The following is a 26,386-nucleotide window of genomic DNA, read 5'->3' as shown; positions in this document are numbered from 1 at the left end:
ATGGGCGAGTGGGGGAGGCGGGCGCGTCGTGGTCGTCGGGTTCGGCTGGTCGTAGTGCTGAGGAGAGCGGAGCGGAGGAGACTTAGAGGAGTTGGAGCTCGGCGCTTCCCCTCCCCCCTCCTCACCCCACCCGCCCCAGCCGCCCCCTCCCTCCCCGCTCGGTCTCCGTCCTGCCGGGGCCCTCTCGGGGGCCAGGCCTATGGCTCCTCAGAAGCACGGTGGAGGCGCGGGGCCCAGCTCGGGCTCCGCTGGCGGCGCCGCCGGAGGAGGAGGAGGAGGAGGAGGTGGTGGTGGCGGCGGCGGCGGCGGCGGGGGGTTCGGGGGCTCCGCCGCGGCGGCGACTCCGGGCGGCAAATCCGGTGGTGCCGCAGGCGGCGGCGGCGGCGGAGGAGGAAGCGGTTACTCGGGCGGTTCCTCGGCCTCCTCGGCGGCGGCGGCAGCGGCGGCGGCGCTGCCCCCCGTGAAGAAGCCGAAGATGGAGCAGATCCAGGCCGACCACGAGCTCTTTCTTCAGGCCTTCGAGAGTGAGTACCGGGCCGGGGGAGGAAGTGGGGGCCCGAGCCGGCGGGACCGGCCGGGGCCGCCGCAGAAAGGGCGGGAGGAGGAGGAGGGGAGGGCTGTGGAGAGTAGGGGCTTCCGGGGGTAAACACGGCCGGGGGAGGGAAGGAGCTGTGACCGAAGGGGAGCGGGGCTGGGGGGGCCCGGCGGGGCTCGAGCGGAAGCGCGGGGCTCGGGGCCGGTGGGAGCGGCGGCCGGGGCCCGGCGGGCGGGGGTGTGTGGCTGAGCCCAGCCGATGAACTTGGTTTCTCAGTCACAGTTCCCATCAGGCTTTCGGGGTGGCTGGTTCCCTTCCCTCCTCTGAGCCCTTGGAGGCACCGGGGAGTTGAGGACGAGGCGGCTCTCTCCTCTTTGGAGGCTGCCTTTCCAGCCCCTTCCAGGGGCAGGATGGGATTAAGACTTCACTGTATTTGGGTTTTCTTTGTCTGGCAATAATTGTCCCTTAGTTGAGATTTCATATTGGAAATCGACCTTTGCGACCCCCGCGTCACCCTGTGGCAGTTCCAGATAGGAGGAGGGACCCTTGGATGCGCCAGAAAAAAGTTTATGGAAATTTGATTAAAAGGCAGAGTGTAGCAATAAACTTGCATTGTAGGGAAAAAAAAAATTCTGTGCAATTGCTAGGATTTAAAGGAAATTTTTGATGCCCTACTAAATACACGGCGTGGTTCTGGGATTGGTGCTGTCACTGGTCGGTCTCAGTGTAGGTAGTGACAGTGTTTGAGAAAGTGTTGGAGTTTTTGGTGGCATCTCAAATGCTTGGTAATGCGGAGTCCTTTGAACCTTAGCCCTGTTAACAAAGCTCTATGTTCAATAAATACTATGCTGCAAACGGGTCAAGTGGCAAATGAGTTTTAAGAGTTTTGTTCAGCGTCGGTGTCTGAGATGGGGAAAAAAAATTCTCTTGCCCACGTCTCAGTCTGTTAGACAAGGGACGGACACATCAGGGCTGCGCAGGTGGGGATCAGGACTCAGTCACAGCACAAATGTGTCATAGTGCGTTAACTTTCTAGTGTGAATATTATGGGAAAACTGCAATAAGTAAATACTGGATTAAAAAAATCTAACACATGTAGGATTGAATCACGTTCTTCCTGAATGTTTTTGTCCCTTTTCAAGGTCATATGCTAGAAAAAGATAAAACTTTATTTTGAGCTTTTGCTGAGTAATATGGACTTGTGAAACGTGTGTCTGTCTGCAGGTTGAGAAGTGTGTTTCAGAAATTTTTTACTTGGGAAAATTGATGTTGAAGCAGCAGTGCACTGTCTTTAAATTACATCCTTGTGAATGTCATTTAATGTTTTCGTACGTATCTAAATTATAATCTTGTCTCTCTTTTTGAGACTCTGAAACTCTGATTTTCTTAAAAGCTGTGACTACTCTGTATTTTCAATTTCTAGCAAAGGGCATGTTTCTTCATTTCTTTCTTTGTTATCTTTTATCTTGATTTGAAAAATACAAATTTTATTATGATAATTTGCGTTAAGCAGAATTTTACTGGTTTTCGTCAGGCTTGTAAAAGGAAATCCTGGGATCATTTTAAGATTTCCTTCTCTAATAATAATGCATCTCTCCAATAACAGATTCTTTGGGGTCTTACATTTGTAAGTGTAGAAGTAAGGCTGAATCATATCTTTAAAAAGAGATACGGGATATAAAATGCTGTCCAGTTTTGCCTCTAATCACAGAGTTTCCTAAATTTCAATAAGGTGTCTAGCTATTTGAAATAAATTTTTTGCAACCATATGAAAATAAAGTTTTATTTCTTTAAATAGTTGTTTGTTTCTCTATGTGGGATATGGAGGCAGCATTAGCAGCCTTAGCGTGGGTATCAAGGCATTCTCTATTCTCTTTTTCTCTCCACTTAATATGTTTTATCAAGTAGCTTCCAAGTTTCTTGCTGATGTTACCTAGTGAAATGGCTTTTATTTCTGTTTTAAAAGGGTGTATTTATTTCAGTTTAGACTGGAATTCTTGTTAGATATAACCTGATCCAGACAAAAGCCTTTTTTGTCTCAATTTAACTGAGTTGGTTAAAACTGAAGGTCATCTTTTCTGTAGGTGAGCCTTGCTCTTTTTGAACTTGGGTTTTTACTCTTATTTCAAATGATGCCACCCATTCACGTCGGTATTGCACATGGCTGTGTTATCCTCCCTCCGTTTGTGCTTTGAAACAGTAGTTGCTTTATCAGAATCAACATTTTTCTGATCCTATGGATGTAAAAGGCTTTGAACGTGAATTCCCAAGCTTAGAATGATCTGTAATGTGTCATAGTCAACTGACAGTCCCTGTTCTTGTTTTGGTACCTTGTGAGAGTGACCTTGGTACTTTCCAGAAGGATAAAACAATCAGATACCAAATTGTCCAACTATGTAAATTTAGTATAATATTTTGGTGTCTTACCAGATATGGTCATTAACTTCATGAAGAAAACTTACCTGTTCGATAATAGGTTGTAATATGTTGATTTTTTTTTCCTGCCCTTTTATGGTATAAAGTTTGTAAGAAACATATTTTGCGGAAAGCAAGAGCAGTCATAGTTGAGTTGTGACTGCTGATTTATGGTAGGTTAAACAAGAAGTTACTTTGTGTTATACAGTAAGTGGAGTAACCTTTGACTCGTTAATTTGGAGTTATAGGGGCATTGCGATGCTTCACGTAGTCAATGACTTTTGTGATAATTGTCAAAAAATTAAAATGCTAAATTAGATATTTTTTTAATCATTATAAGGTTGTCTTTCTAAAGGTATATTGGATAACATATGTTTCTTTTTCTTAGAACCAACACAGATATACAGATTTCTACGTACCCGGAATCTAATAGCAGTGAGTAATTGGTCTTTAATGCTCCTTTACTTCAGACTTGTAGGAAATTTTAATTAAAGCATAACCTTTTTTTTTTCTTTTTTTTCCTGCAGCCAATATTTTTGCACAGAACTCTAACTTACATGTCCCACAGAAACTCCCGAACAAATATCAAAAGGTAAAATTGTTTTTTGCAACGTAATCCTAGAATGTTAAGCAATAAGCAGCAGTCCAGAAAATAGTGAAGGGTGACATCCTCTTTTCATGAAGTGTGTAAAAGGTGACCTTGTCTTTTTGAAGAGCTTAAAAACCACATACATCACTTTACAGTTGATTTCTGAGACCGAGCAACTTATCTGCAATGTTAAAGTTGTGTGTGACTCTGTGGTAGTGACTTCTGTTGATACTGGGGGTACTCAAATGTGGATAATTATGTGCAGAATCTGAACTAATTCTCCATGTTTGTTTTCAGTTGGGGGGACAATGTCTTAAACAAAACTGTATAACATCTGAACTTTTGTAATCAATGGTGCTTGATCATAATCATATGAAACATTTTATTTTAAACTGTAACCCAACTGTTTATTAAAAAAAAAAAGAGGCAAGCCCCGCCCCAACGAACACTAAATATTGGTTTTGTTATTTAGTCTTGGAAGGATCCAGTAATTATTTCTGTAACTATTGTAAAAGATGAAAAAATAAGGAGATTAGTTAATAATATTTTACAAAAAATCCAGCAAACACTTTTAAAAGGTTGCTTTGAACTAGATACATCTGAGAAATGGGCTTCAGTTTTGACACTGCAAAATACTCATTTCCATCATTTGAGGTGCTACAGCTGCATGTCAATAGACTTAAAAACATATAAATACTGCAGAGTGAAAAGTGCAGTGTACATTATTTATTAGCAGAGTCGCAAAGTCCTGTCAGTTACTTCCTCCCTCACTGAAAATAATTTCTTACATGTTGAATTTTTTTTTGTAGCCTGGACACTTATTATTTTAACATAATATTTTAACACTAAAGTTCTTATTGCTTGGAAACAGTTGCTGTGGGACTGAAATACTTAATCATGAATGCATAAGGAATACCAATAAAATCTGATTCTACAGATAATTCTAATGTAAACTGTACTTGTATCTAAGGAAGGTAATATTTGAATGACTTGTTGAGCAACAAAATTGCATGTTTTTATTTAAATTAAAAAGCTACATTGGGCATTCTTGGATGTCTTGGATGTTGTTTAATGTTCTTGCCTATAGCTTTAACATTACATCAAAACTTTTTCTTAAAATTGAATCTGTAACATACAACTTCAGGTACTTAGGACAGGTAATGATCAGATTTTTTTTTTAAACTTGAATTTGCTGCTTACTTTTCCTTACAAAAGTTACCAAAGTGCATTGTTCACTTATTTTAAAATAAGGCAGAGCCAGATTTTAAGAAACAATGTTCAGTGTTGTTTGTTTTGTATTGGTTTTTTCAACTAGAATTGTCGCAGCAGGAAATTCTTGTTTATAACTTAACTTATAGCTGATTGAATGTGCATGTTCTTTTACCTGAATCTGTTGCTTTGGATATCTGCTGTAGTTGCTGGGAAACAAGAAATGGTACTTTGCATGTACATTGTGTTGTCCACTGTTCCAAATTCCAGTTCAAATTGAGCTGCACAAGTGATGCTTAGTTTCTCTTTGAAACTCCGAATTTTTTTTTTCTTTTACTAGTTCATTTAACACTTCGTTTTAAAACCGTGATTTTAGGTAGTGTTCTAATAACAGATTAATAGCCATTTCACTGACTAGTTTTCTGACAGTACTGACTTATTGAAATCATGCTGTTAATTAGGTCTAGGAAGATTAAGTAAAACCTGCAGGTGTATTTTCTTTATAAAAACACAATAATGCAACAGAAGTGAGCTGGCATAGTTGAGTGGGGGGGGAATACAAAACAAAACCGCCCAGAAAATAACTGCAAAGAAGTGTATTCTCCCCTGGGCCCCTCCTCCCACCTTTCCATGCCCTGCCGATATTCTGGTCCTTCTCTTTCAGCCTGCATAAGCCCATAAAATTTGTAGTTTAAAGGTAGTTTGGACTATTTAGATATAGTGGCAAAACTGAGAGACTGAGGCAAAACAGTCTCACCTGCGCTTGTTTGCTGATCTGTGCTGCTAAACACTTGCAAACGTGCACAAGACCTTAATTGCCATTCTTCATTCAGTTGAAATGGTTAAGGTATGTGATCCTGCTTTTCTGGTGAAAAAGAGACTTTAAAAGCAGAAAAAATATCTTAACTAGAATAGGAGGTTTTCCTGAAGCTTACATTAGGAAAAATTTACATACCTAGCTCCAGTATAGTAAAAGTGTTAGTATAGTTCTCTGTGTCTTTTGGAACTGCATCATTATTAGCCTGCTTATGTGGACCATGACTGTACATGTATGTTTGTTTATTTATTCAGATGGAACTTCCTAATTCTGCCATTTTTAAACGGATGATGATTGCCACTTCAGTAAACAGTATCATATGTAAAATATAAAGAAGTTATCTCCAAACCTTATAGAACTTACCTATCACAAGAGTAATTATAGCTCCACATGTTTTATCTCTAGCTCTACGGTAGTCTCAGAAAAATGCCAGACAAATTTATCACTTGGAGGTAGGAAAGTAAAACTGCATTTTTACCAAAAAAATTTCCATTGTTGTTGGTCTGTATGTTTAATAGTGAGAAAGTGTTTATAAAGACTAGGATGCTTAGAGTATAGAGAATGTTTATAGGGAATAAGTTAATGGGCATGTGTCAGCTTGGGCTAAAAAATATTGATGTTGCCGCTTCTCTTTGGAGAGGTGATGTGCTTGGGTCTGGTGATCCGTGATGGAGAACTGAAATGGGATTTCTGCCTGTGGGTTTGTCTTCAGGTCTTAGTAGATGGTTAGACTAAATGATGGCATTGGAAAGAAGTTACTAACTATTAATAAAAGTGGCTTCCCATATAGTATTTGGATAAAGAATTTAAAAAAAAAATATTTATTGGCAGAGTAATGGCATGCTATGATATGTCTTTTAATATGTTGTTAATTATTACTGTGCTTGACTGGAATAAGAGTGGCTGGAGAAAGGAATGTGCAAGATGCACATACTTGTAGCACAAGTAGATGCTGTCTTGAAAATCCTGGGTGTTACAGATGGTTATTACAAAACTTAGGTTTGTCTGTTATGTATGAGGATGTGGTAACATAAAAATACTCATTCAGTTTAAAGGAATTTCTGTATTTTTTTAATGTTCTTACAAGTTAGCTTCAAAGGCAACAATTCTGATTTAACGGGGGTTTTTGGTACCTATTCTTAGTTTTTCTGCAAGATTTTAGGAGGACTCTTCTTGTTGTAGCTAACCTCAGTGTGACAGTAGGAAAGGTGGTGTCGTTGTCTTTCTGGATCAGTAATGCTCACAAATATTAAATACAAGCTGTGGCAGGTAGTAGTGTATTTTATGAAAGATTGTTAAACTTTCCCCCATTCCTGAAACATGTTCGTCTCACCTGGTTTCTGGCTCATATTCCGATCATGTCATAGCTTTTCTGTAGAGCTGTTTCAGGCAATTCTTTAGTCTGAAGAAAGCCGCCTAAAGATATGTGTGCTACTTGCTGTTCTGCAGAACAGTGGCTGATTTGGATGAGCTTGGGGACTCTTTCACCTTAGAATCTGAAACTTTCAACAAATTCCTCTCCTCTTAACACCTCTTACTTTAAAGCCGAGTGCTGTTGTGTTCGTTTTAATAATACCACATTTTAGTGCAGGTGAGTCAGTTCTTGAATCTGTCATCTGTGTGAACCTTAGGCTGAGTAGAGTTTTGAATCAGTGATTGCTTACTGCAAAAATGGATGAGAAATTCTCTTTCTCCTTGTTATCTGTCAGCTGCCCTGTATTTGCGTGGTGGTTCTTGTCCGGTGTTACTGTTGAACCCCCGTGTGATTTGTAATGGAATCATTCAGATGCATCACATCCCGAATGTAGACAACGTATGGCATCAGTGTTTCTTCAGTCGGGATATTTCTGTAGACAATGCTTCCCACATCCCTAGAACATGTTGTCATTGTTCCCCCCGCAAGAAATCCAGTATTTGGCAACAGCCTATATTCTTATTTCATTTTTCTAAGGAAGGACACCCGTGCTCATCTTGCATTGTCACTTGAATCTAGTGCAGTTTCGTTGACATCTAGATCCAGGCATGAATTTTCCTTTAAAGAATGACTATTATGGACACTGTTGAATAACTTCTATTCAAGTGAACTTTATTTAGCAATGAACATTAAATTGTATGTATGGTAGAGCAGACTGAACATATGAGCACGAACAGACTGATGTCATAATTACGCAGAGAAGTGATTTGAAATGATTATTCTCCATGACATTGTTGTCATTGCTCGTTGTCATCCCCATGTTTCCTGGGAGTGTGCTCTAGAAGAAGCAGAATTCATTGTTCTTTATGTCTATTTAATATAACTTTGTGGAGAAAGTAGGAGGTTATGCAATGATGTTTTTAACTGTTTTGTCAGATAAGGTTTTAAGTGTTTTTCATTATTATGATGAGGATTAATATAGTAATGACTGAAAAGTTTGCTTGTAAGTTTGTAATAGGTGTGTCGTTAAAGTGGGAATGTTTTCTTTGACCCAAGTTCAACATGTTCATTGCAAGGTTTGAATGAGGTGCTGTTAAATGACACTACTTAGGAGCAATAAGATTATTTTTGAAAGCTCTGGTTTTAATTCTTTGTGTTATTTTGATGCTGCTTGAGAAGCTGTGTTACTGTTGTGTCTACAACATGGGAGTGCTACTAGTTCTAAAATGGGATAAAAATGGTGCTTTCTGGATGGAAGGGTAAAATTGTATATATAGACAGGTTTAGATTAAAAACCAACTCAAAGTTTAGACTGAATAAATTTTCTTGTTATGTATTATGGGAATAGTGGCTATGTGAACCTGTTCTTTCTGCTTTTTCTTCACAGGAAAACATTCAAAGTAGATGACATGTTATCAAAAGTAGAGAAAATGAAGGGAGAACAAGAATCTCACAGGTATTGTTCTGCATATATATTTGTGTGTGTGTATGCATGAATTAGCACACTTGTGGCAGTAACTAATCTGTGCGCGCTGGAATTTAAAAAAAAAAGGCAAATTTGGGAGAATACCATGAAGTTATACTATTTGGGGTTTATATGGTCATATACTTGCTATTTTTAACCTTATATTAATAGCGTTTGAAAGATTTTCCCCATCTCAAGCCATGATAGGGTAACTAGTTATAAAATGTTTTCATTAATGGCTATAAAACTTAACGGTTTTCCCTTCTAATTTTCTTATGAGAAATATTGCTTGGTCTGACCACACATATACCTCATGATGAACCTTTGCATAGTTCTGTCTGAAAATCAGTGCTCTCTAAAAAATAGATAATTTCAAGTCTTAATTCCATATGAAATTGTCATTTGGAGGGCAGCTTACTCTGTGAATTCTAATTATGAGAAAGTAATTACCTTTATACTGGTGTACCTATTGGTTTTATCATGTTGGTTTTTTCTTTTTCCACAAGAGTTTACCTTATTTATGAACGCAGTTAAGTGTTGGATAAATCTCATATTTTATCAGGTCTTACTACTCTCCTCAGAAAAAAATACTAAACTCTTGCTGAATTTGCCATATTGTATTTGGCAAAAGTCAAAGTTCAGCAGAGATGTGAAACTTGGGGGTGATGCGTTTCAGTTCATTTTCATCCTAGCCTGTCTTTGTAATGATGGCAAAAAGAAGGAACAGTGAATATGCCTGGTCTGGTGTTTCTTGACGTCACTCCTAGTGTTGAAATGGAATTATATGGAAAGCTTATTCACAGAGAAGTGATGTAACATACAATGTGTTTACGATTACTTGAATATGATACGTGATGACCATAATGATTTTATTTAAAAAATTAGATTCATTCTGTATGAATTAGTTAAACACATACACTTTTAATGAAAGTATATATGATGGAAATTAACTGATCCACTGTAAGAGTCCAGAATAATTTTCTTCTCACCTACACAATTCAGTCAGAGATCCATTTGCGTCCTGCATGTTGGCTTCATGGTGTTTTTTGATAGAAAGACAGTAAATAATTTGCCCAAACCCTTGTATTTAATGTACTGAATAGATAATGAAATGCAAAGCATTCTGGAAATTTTAAAACAGAACTGGACATTTTAAAGACTAACCTAAGTTACTGGAATGTGTGAAGACTCATTGAGATGGTTTTTTGTGGTGTTTGCTTGGTTTTTAATCAGCTGGTCCTTTTCCATAGCATTTGCAAATAATTAGACTACTTCAGAGGCAACCATGCTAGAGACAATTTAGTCTGAAACAAATTTATAAATTCTGGGTTCTATGAGGTTTTATAGGTTTACTCTATGTTGTTTTTCTTCATTATCTTCTACTCCATATATTGTGGATACTTGCTAGGTAAATATTATCTTTTTAAGGATGAGGATCGTGTTGAAGAAAAAAAATAGTCAGAATATTGATTTGTGTGTTAGGTTTTGTGCTTTCAATATAAAAAAAATGTACTTTAGAATTGGTCTGGAAAAGCAACATGAATGAATGATGCAAGGTGGTGTAGATGAAGTCTTTTGAATGCTCGAGCTGTTGGGCACTTTCCCTCATCAGCTCAGTGCTCTTGGGAATGTTTGTGTTTAAAAATAGGTGTCCAATGTCAGGTTGTATCTTTGTGAGAAGTCAGTGAAGGTGCTCAAAATTGTATCTGCTGTTCTAGTGTAACAGATGGCATTTTGTTCAATACTACGTACTTCAGAAATACTAAGTGGTTTTGAGGCGCATTTTAATCGAGGTTTATGAATACTTGCTTTAAGCCAAAATGTATTCTGAATTTAACAATTTGAAATAAAATGGGTCTGCAGTCAGCAGAATAGGCTGTGAGCTGCAGTGCTGTGAAGCAACAGAGATGCACTTATTATTTTGATTGCCCGTGTTTTGTGTGATATGGGCTTGATGTGATTCATAATCTTTATTTCTAAGGCTGCACCTTCCCCATTGTAAAGGGTCTGCTTATCAAACTTAAAATACTTATTTAAAAAAAAAAAAAAGGTACCAAGTGCATGGTTCAAGGTGAAGTTCTAGAAAATTTCCACCACAACCCATCTCTGCTGGTGATTGTTGGGAAATGTTTGCCTGTGAAGGCAAGATCTCATGTCTTCAGAGAATGCTGTGCTACCGGAGTGTTTAAACCACTACTTTTTTTTTTTTTTCTTTTTAATGTATCGAGTCATAGAACAGAGAGAGAATCAGTCTGTAAAGAGCAAATGAAAACTGTCTTGAATGTCAGTGAATGGAGTGGAGTGGCTGCTGTGAGAAGAAAATATTTAGTTGGTCTAACATTTCCTTCTTTTTCTGTTTAGCTTGTCTGCTCATTTGCAGCTTACGTTTACTGGGTTCTTCCATAAAAATGGTATGTTTGCTAATTCATTCATTATACTGTTAATTTGTATAGCACCTTTTGAAATTAATATAGATCTGTGAGGGGAATATTTGAGTATTTTGAATCTCTGCTGTTTGAATGCAGTTTTTAACTTATTTAAGCTCAGACTGTCCCATTAGTTACAAGGCTTTCCATAGTGCTTTAAATATGTTGTAGCATAAGTGTAATATTTAGCAGATAAGCCTTCCAGGGTTATAGTCAAAATGGTGATTTTTTTTTTTTTTTTGAGAAATACTTCAAGTCATGATCCATTCAAGCTGAAATAGACCTTGAGGAGTTACTGAAGAAAGTGGTTTCATGGGAGTATGTCTTTAAATTATTTGAAGTAGCTTTAAAAAAGAAACCTCAGCCTTCAAATAGTTAGAGGTTTCAGTATTTTTTAATTTAAATTTTATCAAGTAGAGCCTAGAAATGAGGCAGAAGTGACATGTTTTGTGTTGTACAGCCATGGATAAATTCAGTGTCTTTTTACTTTATGAAAAAAAATTATTCGTTTATCCATTAAAATAAAGTAGTGTTTCTAATTTTTTGTTTAAAAATATTCTGAATGGCATCTTAGTCTTTGGATGTAAAAGCTAATGCAATTCACGTAACTAATGGCCATTTGTACCATAGAAAATAATATCACTAGCATAGATAATGAATGCTACAGTGAATATTAAATATAGAAAATATTTAAATTAATGAAGCTGGCACAACTAATATGCTTATTTATCTGGATAGAAATTGTTAGAAACTCTTGTAACTGAGAGTGTGGTGGAGTTTTGGTTGGGTCCACATCCCTGAGTTTCTGTGTTTGCTAAGAAAATGTCTAAGATGACTCATGTTTACAATTTAAAAAATCCATTTGTTTCATAAAACTGCTGGTGTCTCTAGAGGAGTTACCAGAGCTGGCTCAACTGAAGTGTGTTAAGCACATTGAGTGTGGATCCAGTGCCAGGAGGAAAGCAAGTGAAGATACATGGGTTGTGTTGTCTTTACATCTGATGAGCATAACAAAGTATTTCAATGAATATCAGATTCTTTTTGACATGGACTGAGGTGAAGCCGTTGTGCTTTTTAACTTAAGCCCGTAATGATATTTGTAAGATCTTAAACCAACAAAAATAACTTCCTATAGATTCATTCCATTTGGGCTTGTCATTCTTTTTCAGAATTTCTTCGACAAGCTTTTTTTAACCAGATATATAATCAAGTTTTTCTATTGTTTTTCCATATAAGGACACATTTCCAGTTTAATATAAATTCACATGATTAAAGGTTCTCTTACTACGCAGTAAACTTTATCTGAGAGCATCTGCATCTGAAGCTTTGATGCAAGCTGAATTCTCGTTTCTCAAGCTATAAAGGAGGAAAGATACAGGAAATAATTAGACTCTTCTGTTATTAGCGTATTCTGACTTTCCTTAAATCTACCTGCATCCCTTCTCTCTGCTATAAAAAGGTTTTGGCAATGTCAAGGGTAGCAAGTTTACTCTTTTAAACATTGGAGATCAACTCTGCTTTTTAATCTGCTAGTATTAGAATAGGTGGGATGTGCTCTCAAGTGGGAACCTGCAGTAAGTTTGGGGAAGATTGAAACTTAGAATTTGACTTGAGGTCTTTGTGCTGTGGTTAAACAGTGATTACAGGTGGATTTACACCACTGAATAGATCTTCACTTTTTCAGAATTTAAAATATTTTTCTGTTTAGATAAGCCATCACAAAACTCAGAGAATGAACAAAATTCTGTAACCCTGGAAGTCCTGCTTGTGAAAGTTTGCCACAAGAAACGAAAGGTAAAAATTATTTGACAAACTATTAGTATATATTAAGGCAAAATGTTTACCTGCACCTGGAACATCTATTTAACATTGCCATACAAGTTAATGGTGAAATGATGCTTCTGTTGAGATTTCGTCTTTAAATTTAATCTATTGAAGTTGTTTTCTTTTGACTGGGTAAGGGTTTATTCAGAAGCATATATATGTGTGTAAACAAATAAATAAATGTATATATATTTATATGAATTTTGCTCTGCTTTTTGAGAACTGAAAGTCTTTTAAAAAAACATTCAGCTTTATGTGTGGAATTTAGCTTGCTTTTAAGTCGGATTCACTCGCTGTGAATTTCAGTCACCTCTATTTTTACTTCCATTCTTTGTATCATGTCATTAAACTATTAATTCTGTTGTGGTGTCCAGAGGCTTAAGTAAACCAGGCAATCACAAAATCATAGTCTATCTCTTTTAGAGCTTAGAAATGAAAAGGAACAAGTCGTGATTGTTTCAAAATCCCCAGTCATCTGCCAAGTCTTGTCTCTTTCCTTGGTTTTTCTGTCCCTATATTTTTTACATTAACCATCTTGATTATTGCAGATTTTAGTTGCTATGAATCATAAACAATTTTGGTCTCTTTCTTTTTTGAAGCATCTTTGAATTTGCTTGCTGTGTTAGCGGTGCTTGTTTCACACTGCTTGGCAAGTGATCTTCACAGCCATGGGAATATGGGAGGCTCAGTAACACATGCTGTAATTTTTAACCAAAAAGGCAAAGATTTGCCGTCAAGATTTTCCTTGAGAATGTTAAGTTGTTTTGACTTCTTTTTAAGAGTTAATATTGTTTCTAGCCAATTTTGTTATTTGCTATAGTATGGATAAGTGTGGTAAAGGCAGGAGGTGCTGATGGTTATTCAAAATAGTTTGCTGCAAGTTTCATACTTAGGCCATCTTGCCTTGTTTTTCCAATAGTGCACAGTGTTCAATGATCTGTTTGAGAGATAGTGAATAGAATAAATCATAGGTAAGTGGTTCTTTATCTCCCAGATAGGGCAAAGTGCACTTTGTAATATTGGAAGGAGGAGATAGGAAGCCCTCAAAATATATACATAAACAAAATATTGAATTTCTTTAGGTAAACAGAATTAAATTAGCGTTAATGACTGCTGTATAATCTTTCTGAGTGCCTCATGTTAGTGTTGATTTAATCGCTTAGAGAAAGATGGCTGCTGGCAGAAGTGGTTATAAAATGCCAGTTTTATTTACACTTTCAAATATTTGTTTTTACGTTTAAAACCTGGGATTGTTATTCCGGATTTTCTTATTTATATCTGTTACAAGGCTTATTTTCAAAAAGAAGGCAGGACAAGTACACTTTATAAATTATATAAGTTTTAGCCCTGAACATCTTTGCTTTGCATTCTAAAAACCTAAACTTCTTGTTTTCCTGCAGGATGTCAGTTGTCCGATAAGACAGGTTCCTACCGGTAAAAAGCAGGTGCCTTTAAACCCCGACCTCAGCCAAATCAAACCAGGCAACTTCCCATCGCTTGCAGTTTCCAGCAATGAGTTTGAACCAAGCAACAGCCACATGGTGAAGTCTTACTCGTTGTTATTCAGAGTAACTCGCCCAGGAAGAAGAGAGTTTAATGGACTGATCAATGGTGAAACTAATGAAAACATTGGTAACTTGAGTTTTTAAATACGCTTTACGAGGTTTATCTTGTGGGGTCATATGTAGATGTCTTGGTCTGCGGCATAGATCGTGTTCTGAGAAGGGCCAGTAGTAGATGAGTGACTGAATTGCCTTCTATTTGTTTTCAGTCGTCTTCAAAATGGAGCCAGAAGCTGTGCTTCTATTTTTTGTGTAAATTTAATTCCAGTTTTTACTGATGTGTGAGGCAACGCTGTTGAGGAGTGAGTAACGTGGTTGCTGTGACTCTCATTAAACCTCAAGCAGCAGTGGTCCCTGCTGACTCAGCTGTAGGTGCTCTCATCAAAATGACGTGACTAGTCAATAAAGAAAATACCTTCAGAACAATTTTTCTAAAAGCTATTTTCTTAATCTTGTCAGGACATTATATGGTACGTGACAAATGTTACAACCTTGAAGACTTACTTTCTCACTATTTTGTAGCTACCAGAGGAGGAAGGTCAAATCCCAAAGTCTTTATGCTGACAGAGTAATGTGACTAAACTATAGCTATATGTGAACATCTCTAAAATATGATTACTGTTAAGCTAAGTGCTTTTTCCATTGCTCTTGAGCTGTTCATTAAATACTGTGTCCTTTTCTGCTGTATGACACATCTGACATAATCAACAGCCAGTTATATTTTACGATTGCATAGAAACTGTTTGATCTTTTTAATTTGTGCTTATATTATGATTGAATGCCATATTTCTTATTTACAGATGTCAATGAGGAGCTTCCAGCTAGAAGAAAAAGAAACGCTTCAAACCGTGAAGATGGAGAAAAGACATTTGTAGCGCAGATGACTGTATTTGATAAAAACAGGTAATATTATGCAAAACAAATATTTTTTTCTGTTAATCATTAGGATTTGTTTAATATTAGAGTTAAGTCTCTATTTTCAGTTTAAGCTGTATTTGGCTGCATTTTTATTTGGTAGTTACAATAAGAGCTTAGGCTTGTTGCCTTCAAAAAAAAGTCTGCAGGTTTCATAATGCACATTTTGTACTGAGACCTGTCCAGTGACATTGTAAATAATTCCTTTTTAAGAACTTTAGTACTATTGTCCTGTTAATATGCATCAATTTGTCTGTTCCTTGTTATTTTTTTCACAGATGCAATTTCTGTGCTTCTGTTAAAGATCAGTAGCAACATAATTAAAAAGTAAAACATCAGTGGCAGCATAATTAAAAAGTAAAACAAACAAAGTCTCTGAAATCTGCTTACTGCTTGCATTCTATTGACACTTAGTTGCCAAATAAATTTGCCTGCAAATCTGCCTTTAGCTTCATGGAAAGTTAATTACTGTGAAATATATTTTACATTTTAATAGACAAACAATAAACATGAGCTTCTTTACTCATAGTGTGTATTTTGTGTGGGCAGGCGCTTGCAGCTTCTGGATGGGGAATACGAAGTGGCCATGCAGGAAATGGAAGAGTGTCCCATTAGCAAGAAAAGAGCAACGTGGGAAACAATACTTGATGGGAAGGTATGGATTGTTTCAGTAGCTGAAAGACCTCTCTTCACTTAAAATAATCTGGATTAAGGTGGGGCACAATTCAAAGTTGAGTTGGTGGCTCTTCCTCTGAAAACAGATTAAATTGAACAGTGAAGAGTACTTCTCTTTCAGGATGCGTGAACATGAGTTTTGACTTAGCGCTCAATTTAGGAAAGCTTTGGCCACACTAGATCATTAATACGAGCAGATGTTAACTACTGTAGGTATGGCAACCGTCTCTTTCAATGATGTCTCAATTTCTGTCCTATCAAATCAGGCAAGTTAAATGTTGTTGTAATAAATTCAAGTTGAACAAATCAAAAGGAACAAGCTGCAGAAGCAGAATACTTTGGATAAGGAAAGAGGAGCTCAGAGCTTCCACAGGTGTGATCTTACACATAAACATCAGGAGAATGCTGAAATTCAGTGATGAAAGGAGGAGGGTGTGTCAGTGTAGGACAGTGTCATGCAAAGAGAAATCGTTATCAGTTGTGACCAAGGAGAAGAATACAAAAATTCTAGATGGTTACAGGGTAGTTGTGAATCAACATGATTATATAATTATGAAAAAAACAGAGATGATCCAAAGTATATAGCAGAAAGATAGTTATAAGCTTTATTATCCTGTTCAGCCTTTACCTGGAATACCGCTTGTGATTCTGTTGAACTATGGTATAGAAATTGAAATTGAAAAAGCTAGGAACAGCGTTTAGGAAGGTCATAGGATGAGATCCTCCACATGTAAATGTGCTTAAATTTATATATAGATATCTATGTAATTTGCTAAACTTTGTTAAACTGAGACAGGGATATGGTTGCTTTCTGTTGGTGGGAGAATGTGAGGGAGGTTTTTCGTACTGGAGGCTCTACCCCAAAGAAAAAACAGTCATGACCAATGTGTTTATCACCCAGATCTGATATGTGCATTGTCACTGGATTTCTGGTTTCGCAATAGCATTTCTGTAAACTAATGAGGCCTGAATATAATAAAAAGCTTTTAAGATGGTTTTCTGTAATTTCATTGATAAATTTAGGTTATCATACTTAATAATAGGGGTTTGGACTTGGGTCTCTTCTATTTCTTTATTGCTATTTTCTCGATAAGTGAGTTCAATATAAGAACATAGCCACAGGAGATTATTCCAGCAGACAGTGGTGCAGTTTTTAGAGCTTGTGTATTAATATACAGTACTGGACTGCAGAGTTATGAGTAGGTGTGAACAGAAAGAGAAGAGCACTGGCAGCAGGCTGGTGGGTAGGTGCTGTTTGGTGTTTCACAAAGATCAGTGTGTGTCACAGTGGTTGCTCAGTAATGTGCATGAAACTGCATAGTCATCTTTTCAGCTTTTTTTTAGTATATCTAAACGCATATGCTCATGTTGAAAGCAGAAGGACTTCAGATGACTAAAAAAAATAACATCTGTCCCCATTTTGTGAATATTTTCTCATGATCATTTTTGTACATGGGAAGACACTAATTTTGCTGTTTTATTTTTTATTCCTTCCCCAGAGATTGCCTCCATTTGAAACATTTTCTCAGGGACCTACACTTCAGTTTACTCTTCGCTGGACAGGAGACACAAATGACAAGTCTACAGCTCCTATAGCTAAGCCTCTTGCAACGCGGAATTCTGAAAGCCTCCCGCAAGAAAACAAGCCCAATTCTGTTAAACCGACTCAGACTATAGGTGAGAAAACTTTGGTTTTGCTGCTGAATAATTATCTGCTCAGCACTTCTGTGCTTCAGGGTTCCTGGCTCACTGGTACAACTGCTTCAGGTCATCTTAAGCATGAAAAAGCAAAAACGAATAGGCTTTGTATCCCGCATTTCGTACAATTTTTTTTTTTAGGGTAAGTTTAAAAGCTAAAAATACTGAGGTCTTTGAAGTCATGACAACACAGAAGTGATTATATACAATGCTCATAAATCCTGATGTGAAATAAATCGGGAAATCTGTGGCTAGGACTTCCAGGACTGTATGTTTCACTGTACTCATTTTAATTACTGTTCTGTAAGTATTGGGATTTATAGTATTAGTAAGTTCCTTTTTTTATGCTTTGTGGTAAATATAGTTTTTAAATTTGTCTGTCAGATGATATATTTAGCTCTTGGAAAACGTAACTGCTATTTTGAAATGTGACCAGAATTATAGCGTTTATATTTTTAAATACAAAATCGTGATTTAGTTCAGTTGCTTAATTGCAATTTTGTTAATATGTTTCTAAGGATGTGTTTCTTCCTTGCTGTCCAAGAGCTTAGCTCAAAGAAGCTACTAATAAAATACTGTGACACTAGATAGAAAAGGCACCTTCGAATCAACGTTTTGTATTTTTCTAATTTTCTTTTGTAATAGCCGTTTCCTGTCTCGGAGTCCCATTTAAGCTGAAATTCCCCTTTGACTCCCAAGTGGCAGTGGGGGCTGGCCTAGATATTCTCTTTCTTTTGTCTCACTGACAGTCGTTTGTAACTTTGGCTTGGAATATTGCGTTGTCAGGTGGGGCCCAGGAACAGCTGGAAAACTTCAGTGGTACAGAAGACAACAGGCTGCTCCTGTTGGGTAGACCCCTCTGGACATACCTTGACTCCTGACTGGTGCCCAGTTCACATCAGAGTGATCAGTATTTCCAAGCTTGGAACTGGGTTGGGACTTTGTAGATAAGGAAACTTCTATGTCCCTATTATAGAAATAATTTCAGGAGTGCAGGTGTTCTGTCTCCAGGCTCCGTCTCTGGGCTGTGTCGCCAGGCAGGGGTTGTGAAGCGTTGCCTTGTTTGGAGTTTGGGGTTCACCTGTGGCAGCGCATTGGAGAATTTGTGCAGAATGGTTATTTCAAGCTGATTTAGTGTTGGGTACATAATGGTGAGGTTTTGGAGCTATAGTGGTGCTAGCAACGGAATGATTATTATGAAAAAAATAGAGCTTTTCCAAATGTGCAGTTGTATTGCAGTACCTGTTGGGAGGCTTGATGGGTCGACAATAGGTCATCTCTGGTGAGACTTTCTAAGAGTGGCAACGTTTTTTGCTGCTTTTAGAACTTTCATGGGTAGTAACAGGAAAGTTAGAGCAAGAATTTCACCCTTACCTGTGCGGAAGCCACTGTCTAGAGTGGATCCCTAGTATCCCCAGCCAACCCACTGACATCTTTATCTTCAGAAAGAGTGCAAGAATATTTAAATAAGACTGATTCCTGTCTTCTGAATTTAATATTTTACCTGAGCTAGGCATTACAGGCACTTAGGTTTCTTAAAACAGGATGAATGGCTGACAACGCACACAAACATGAAGTAATTTCCAGCTGAACTTTTGCTGTAAGAGTTGTTCTGCTTTCTCTTGGCTTCCTCATCCCAGGTCTCCTTGTATATTAGAGTTTCTTGGAGACCTATATTGTAATTTGTTAGGCAAGTTTTATGCTTAGGCTTGAAAAAAAATGACAGTATGTTGACTAACACTAGAAGGTGTGTCCTGTTTTGCTACATAATAAATACAGAGGCAGTAAGGACATGGCAAGGCTGCATTGCTAATGTACTGATGGACCCATTTTTTTTCTTGCATCAGAGAAGTATTCCAGTAAATTGGTAAAGTTACAGCAAGAGGCCCCTTCCTTTAAAATAGTCCAGCAGACTGTTCACACAGGAATATATCGTAGGGCAATGTGCTGCATTGTAGGGTATTTATGATGGTTATGCCGTTTTCAGTCTCTGAACACCAAGAAAGGACGAGAGTGCAAATAGTGGGAAACTTCTACGAGTTAGTGGTTCTGATAGTAAAAGATCTGATGCATCTTTCCCAGGGGTGTATGAATTTAGTGTTGTCATTTTACTTTGGCTTGTTTCCAAAGGCAGACCAATGGAATAAAGGCATCAAAGACTTTCTAAATGTGGCGGCTTAAGCTTTGCTGTAATTACAAAGTGCTCAACGTAACTGAGCCATGGAATTCTCATTTCTCTGATGTGGTGCAGGCTGAAGTGTCAGGCCTTCTTGCTTTTTCCTATGGAAAAAGGACGAAATTTCCCTTGTTCTCCAAAATATTAAATATAAGTGCTTCTTCTGAAAGATCTCCATATGTCGGTAGAGCTGAGACTTGTTTTCCCTTTTTCCCCCCCCCCCCCCCCCCCCCAACATTAAGAAGCAAGTAGGTGTCATTATTTGTTTTCTCCTGAAGATAGTTTTATAAACCCGCTTAGATATGTGGGTTTCTTGTTAGTTGTGTGAAATCAAATCGTCTTACTGAGAACTTCCAGGCTGGGGAGGGAAACAGTGTCTTTTTTGTTTTTTAGCTCTTCACCAAAGAAATTTGTCTATGCATGTTTTTTTCAGCTGTGAAAGAATCTTTGCCGACAGACCTTCAGACAAGAAAAGAGAGAGATGTTTTAAATGAACCGCGACAAAAATTGCGAATATTTTACCAGGTATTGAAAATAAACATTAGAGGGGAAGAAAAAAAAAGAATATAGATGTTGCATGGCATTAAAATGTTCGCTTCTGCACTGAGTTGGGTTGAAATATGCATTTGCCTCTTCAGTGGGTGCCATAAGGGATCTCAGATTCACAGACTAAGAGCTGTTCTACATATTTCTTCTTACAGGAAGCATTTTAGAAAACTAGTCTTCCTGGGGACATGTCTAATATTCAAAATACAAAGGACATCTCTTGTTAGGCATCTGGAATGGGACAGGTGGTCTCCCGATGGGGTGGAAAAAATTCTTGAAATCCCAGTGTTTCAGTATGCTGAGCTAATGCGACGTTCCCGAGAACTTACTGTGGAGGTTTCCTGAAATAACGCCCAACTTCGGTTTGGGCTTGGGGGATAGCGAACAAGTCCCATTTGATGCTAATGCTGCTGTTCTTTGTTCGCCTCAGTTCCTGTACAACAACAACACGAGGCAGCAGACCGAAGCCCGAGACGACTTGCATTGCCCGTGGTGCACGCTCAACTGTCGGAAACTCTATAGTTTACTCAAACACCTGAAACTTTGCCACAGCAGATTTATCTTTAATTATGTTGTAAGTAGTATTTTTTCAGTTTGGCGCTATGAAACACTGTACAGTCTGTTACAGATATTACATATGTATTGGTTCTGATGCTGGCCTGCTCAGTTGTAGGACCGTATCTACAGGTTAAATGCAGCTTCCTTTGAATATTAGGTGAATGTTACATGGGGAAAAAAAAAAATTGCAGGTTTTTTTTATTTTAGGTGCTGCTTTTGCATTAATCTATTCTTTTTATGTGACGTATAAAGCAATATAATCTACATTTGGTTGGAAGTTGCTTGAAGCTTTAGAAAGGTGGTAAATATTTAAAGACAGTGTTATATTATGCTGATAATGACCTGTTCCTACCAATCTGACCTTAACGAGGAGTTCTGTCCTATTTGTTTGAAGATAATGTAGTTCCCTATACCCGCTACCCTGCTCAGATTATTATTCCAAAACTTCACACCTTAGATGGCTAGAAATGTTTTAATTTCTAGGGTGCTTGTTAGCAATCTTGTACTGATATTTTCCTTAATTTTATAATTCGTTCTGTTCTGAGTGATTTTGTGTGAAATAGTTTAGAGCAAGGAAACTTTAGTATAGTTTGTTTCTAGAAGTTAAAAATCATTTGGGTGTTATAAAAGGCACTAGAGCTACATCAGGTTATTGACAGGGTAATACTTAAGGTATTCAGAATTGAAAAGATTACTGGTTTAAACCTCCTGATGTATTGTCATTACTGTTTGCTAAGTATATTTGCAATTATCTGTTTCAGTATCATCCAAAAGGTGCTAGGATAGATGTATCTATCAACGAATGCTACGATGGCTCCTACGCAGGAAATCCCCAGGATATCCACCGCCAGCCGGGATTCGCCTTCAGTCGCAACGGACCCGTCAAAAGAACTCCCATCACACACATACTTGTTTGCAGGTAGGGAGATGGAAGACTAACTCTGGCTTTATTTGTGTAATAAAGCATATAGACCAAATTTGGGAAACAGGAATTTGTAAATCTGTAGGTGCACTTAGTACTAAATTCCACTATCATTAAAGTACAGCGGTTTATCACTAAATAAAATGTTATTGAAGGATGATAGTTTCACCTGTGATTTTTCTACATCTGTTGTTTTTAACTGCTGCATCCTAAAACTTTTCTTCCCCACAAGGTGGAGCGGGGTGTTTATTTCACTGCTGGTGATTCAACTCCACCAACATTTTGGCAAGCTAGAGCTTAAAAGAATATATTTTTAAAAATCAGTTACAGTTCCTAGTATTTGCATATTTGACATGATGGTTGAAAGCACTCTTTTTTTTTTTTAAACCTTCTGCTAGGCCGAAGCGTACGAAAGCAAGTATGTCAGAATTTCTGGAATCTGAGGATGGAGAGGTAGAACAGCAGCGAACATACAGCAGCGGGCACAATCGGCTCTATTTCCACAGCGACACGTGTTTACCTCTCCGTCCACAAGAAATGGAAGTAGATAGTGAGGATGAAAAGGACCCTGAATGGCTACGGGAGAAAACCATTACTGTAATTATTCCATTTATACGAAATTATTTTAAATGGATTGTGGTTTTTGAAAGGAGGTCTGCAGCTGTAGGGAATAAACAGGGCATATATTGTGAAAATGATGTGTTTACTTCAAGTAGGAAATTTTGTGATGCTGAGCCACTAATGACAGAAGCTCATGGCATCAGAGTTTGTATTTTCAAGTGTGTCTTCTGTTTCAAAGGCAGCTCAGTCCATGTGTGTCCAAACAAGATTTCATTGTTTGCAGCTGGTTTTCTCCTTCAAAGAGGAGGTGCAGCTATCACAGGAGTACATAGTGATGTGTATATGTAATATCGGAGTAATTTATCATCACAGGTCTCTACACGATAGGACTGTTTTCTGACCTTCTTGACTGCAGTGCCTGAATTTTTGGCTGTAATTATTTCTGTGATGTGTAGGTTGCATAAGTTTAATTTTAGGTGTGCTTTCCCTGCCTGACAGCAGACACGCAGTTCTCATGTGTGTGTTTGTTTCTTCTCCTGCCCCTTCTCCCAATCCTTTATGTCTCCAGCAAATTGAAGAATTCTCTGATGTTAACGAAGGGGAGAAAGAAGTGATGAAATTATGGAATCTTCATGTTATGAAGCACGGGTATGTTACTACGCTTAGCTTTGATACAGATAAATTCTGGTATAGATTGAGTTGACCACTTTGCATTGCAATTCATTACATACTTTAAAATTCAGTTAGCTCAGTTGTTTAAGAAAGGATCGTTCACACATAATTTGGTAACGAGCTTTTGACAGCTTATTTTTAAAAAATGTACCTAGTAGCCCTATGGCTTTGAAAAGAAAAAACATTGCAATGTTGAGACTATGTAATAGTTGGTCTGTGCAGTTACATCTCTAAACTGTGTTGCAGAGTCTCTTTTTGTTTCTGAAGACGTTCTACTTGCATAATGATGGCTTTCTAATTTGACAGGTTTATTGCTGACAATCAAATGAATCATGCCTGTATGCTGTTTGTTGAAAATTACGGACAAAAAATAATTAAGAAGAACTTGTGTCGAAACTTTATGCTCCATCTGGTCAGCATGCATGACTTTAACCTCATCAGCATCATGTCCATAGACAAAGCTGTTGCCAGACTCCGAGAGATGCAGCAGAAGTTGGAGAAAGGAGAATCGGCCTCCCCGGCAGATGAGGAATCTTCCGAGGAACAAAGCGGGACAGCAAATGGTTACAGTGAAAATAATACGAGAGAGAGGATCTCGGAAATGGAGAGCATCTCAGGTGTCACAAAACAGAGCAAGAAACAAAAGCTCTGAACTCAAAAGTCAATTGCCATTCAACGGACAAGCATTGAAATGATGTTCTAGGGTGCATGAGCTCTATAAAGAATTACACACAAAAATACAGAGATTCCAAACAGGCACTGCTGGATGGAAATAAATGATTTCAACAAGGATATTGTTTTAACAGGGTTTCTCTTCAGTTAATTATGCAAGTACTACATGTATATCGGTTTTGGTGATGTAATGACAATATTCTAAGAGTTTTGAGCATGAAGAGCAATATGAAAATCTTTTTGTAATTTTAGTAATTAGTGTTTTAAGAACTTTATGGAATTTACATAATTTAAGTATATGTAAAACCGTTTTTATATTAAGATTTTTGCATCTGTATCTGGCTGTTTTTCCTACCACGAAGTTGTGAAACATTGGGGAAAGGGGACTGGGATACAGTTTCTGCTTTTCTTACTTAGAAATTCTCGGGTTAGCTTTTTGTGAAAATAACGTCTCACTATTTAAAGTTTAACCTTGATCCTTGTATTTGAAATCATTTATCAACTGATCATAAATTACAATTTATTTTTTAATTTTTTACACTAAAATTATGAAAGTTGGCGAACTTAGCACTTCCTTTGTCTTGTGCCTGTTTGGAAAGATCTTGGCTTTTCACGTTACAGACACAGTGAAGTTACCACCTTGGCTCTTTGAGGTTACCAGCAGTTTGGTTTGTCGTGGATAATTCTGATGTATCGATCACCCAGTGTACCATTTTAAACTTGAACATTAGCTCCTTTAATCTTTTTTCTTACACATTTTACACAGCTACACAAACAATTTGATGTAAACCCCCTTTGGACGGGGGTTCCGCATCGCTGTGCCGCGCTAAAGCCGAGGGGCTCTGGTCAGGACGCGGGCATCGTGTTGCTGAACTTCTCGGGAAGTTTCCGCCTGAGTCCGGACTGCGATCCAGGCCCTGGGTTTAGCTTTGGCTTTCGAGATGCCACTCTTGAGGGAAAAATGCACTGTAAAATTGGACCAGAAAATGTGTTGCACTTCTTATGCAAGTATTCTGCGATGTATTGTATTCAATACAGATACTAAGATGCTGACTAAAGTATATTTGAGCAGTTTTGCACTGCTGTTAACACATTTTATGCATACGTTTACAGATTTTTTCCAATGGAAAGTGGTTTCACTACTGGTACAGTATCAGCACCGAAGGGTTTATTCCAGCAAGCACTGTGGTTGAGTGACATCACCTCAATTTTTTATTATCCTTAAAATATTGCATTTTTCATATTCTTTATTTATAAAGGAACAATGCTGCTGTAAATACAGGTATTTTTAATTTTTTATTTCATTCCATCACCATGAGATGCAGTTCCCTATTTGTTTAAGGGGTATATAAGCTTTCTGATGGTGTCTTCAGAAATTTATAAAATGTAAATACTGATTTTGATGGTCCTTAAGATGTGTTTAACTGTGAGACTATTTAACTAATGGTGTGGATGTGATTTGTCATCCAGTATTAAGTTCTTAGTCACTGATTTTGTGTACAAAATAGGAAAGAGGGAAACTGCAGTTTTCATGACGAACTTCTTGAATTTGCCAGCTCTCTTGAGTTTTAGCAAACTGTAATTACGCCTCTGGATAGTACATCGAGCATTTCTCTCTGGCTTTAATTTGCTAAAGCTCTGCACATATGTAAAAAAATAGATTATTTTAGGGGAGATGTAGTTCTAGAATTATTGCTTATGTCATTTCTTAAGCAGTTATGCTCTTAATGCTTAAAAGAAGGCTAGCATTGTTTGCACAAAAAGTTGGTGATCCCCCCAAAAATAGTAATGAAATTACTTCTGTCCAGTAAACTTTGTATGTCATGTCAATTTATAATAAAAGCTGAAAAAATCCCTTTGTTTTCTATTTATAAAGATGCCTTTTCTATATGTACCTTTGATAGATTTTGAAGATAATCCTGTAAGCCAGTTAAAAATAATTGGAATGGTACAGTAGATGTAAAAACAAAACCCCAAACAAAAACACCGAGCCAAATTCAGTTGTTGGAATGAACCGTTGTTTTTACATGAAATGTTTTATTTGAAATCTGCTTTTGTACATAAAGTTCAGTAATATAAAATCTGCCATGATGGTTTGTCCCGTCGTTTGTGCACATGCAGAAAGGCCACAAGCACCACCTGCTGGGAACCTGCTCTTCTGCATGGCCCTTAAAACCTGAACACAAATTCTTCCTTTGCCAGATTGTTACAAAGGTGGTTAAATTCCTGTCCGCTCCTTTTATTGCATTTAAGGTGTTTCTGTGAGTTCCCAGGTTTTTAGCTGGATTATAAAAGCTTTCTTCGGGGTAGAACTGAATACCTGAGGTATCTGTTGAGAACTGTAACTTATAGAACTAAAAATGAAACATGTCGCTCTGTGTCGGTTGTCAAAATAAGACCTATGAGGTTTTAACATGCAAGTGGTTCATGTTTCGAACAGATTTTACAAGATACTTTTGTTTATTTGGAATGAAGTTTTAAAATGGTGCTTCTCTGGAGTGCAAAGGATGGAAACTCCTGGTAGTACAGAGCAAAACAAGGAATTGCAGGTGACTGTTGAACAGCAGACACTGAAAACCTTTTTCCGCATTAATACAGATATTAAAATAGAGGATATAGCAGCTGGATTCTGTAAATGTGAGTTCAGGCTGCAGTTGTCCGTGGTGCTTTGTCTGTAAAACGGGCAAGGTTCTGCTCATCCAGCCCGGAACGTGCTCATGGCAGATTTTTATGAT

General features: G+C 37.7%; 1 protein-coding gene across 1 annotated transcript; it reads left to right on the top strand.

The window, feature by feature from the left end:
- SUZ12 (SUZ12 polycomb repressive complex 2 subunit) lies at positions 1–26,386 on the top strand. The gene is given in 17 exon segments (XM_065647744.1): positions 1–62; positions 64–524; positions 3,339–3,385; positions 3,478–3,542; positions 8,367–8,435; positions 10,806–10,855; positions 12,579–12,664; positions 14,095–14,326; positions 15,057–15,159; positions 15,721–15,826; positions 17,346–17,523; positions 20,154–20,245; positions 20,697–20,840; positions 21,586–21,743; positions 22,145–22,343; positions 22,876–22,955; positions 23,286–26,386. Coding segments are annotated over 17 exon segments (2,478 nt in total). The 3' UTR covers positions 23,632–26,386.

Source organism: Caloenas nicobarica, chromosome 18, assembly GCF_036013445.1.
Source record: "Caloenas nicobarica isolate bCalNic1 chromosome 18, bCalNic1.hap1, whole genome shotgun sequence".
Taxonomy (NCBI): Eukaryota; Metazoa; Chordata; class Aves; order Columbiformes; family Columbidae; genus Caloenas; species Caloenas nicobarica.
The sequence above is the reverse complement of the archived record's forward strand: the minus strand, read 5'-3'. Positions and strand labels throughout refer to the sequence as shown.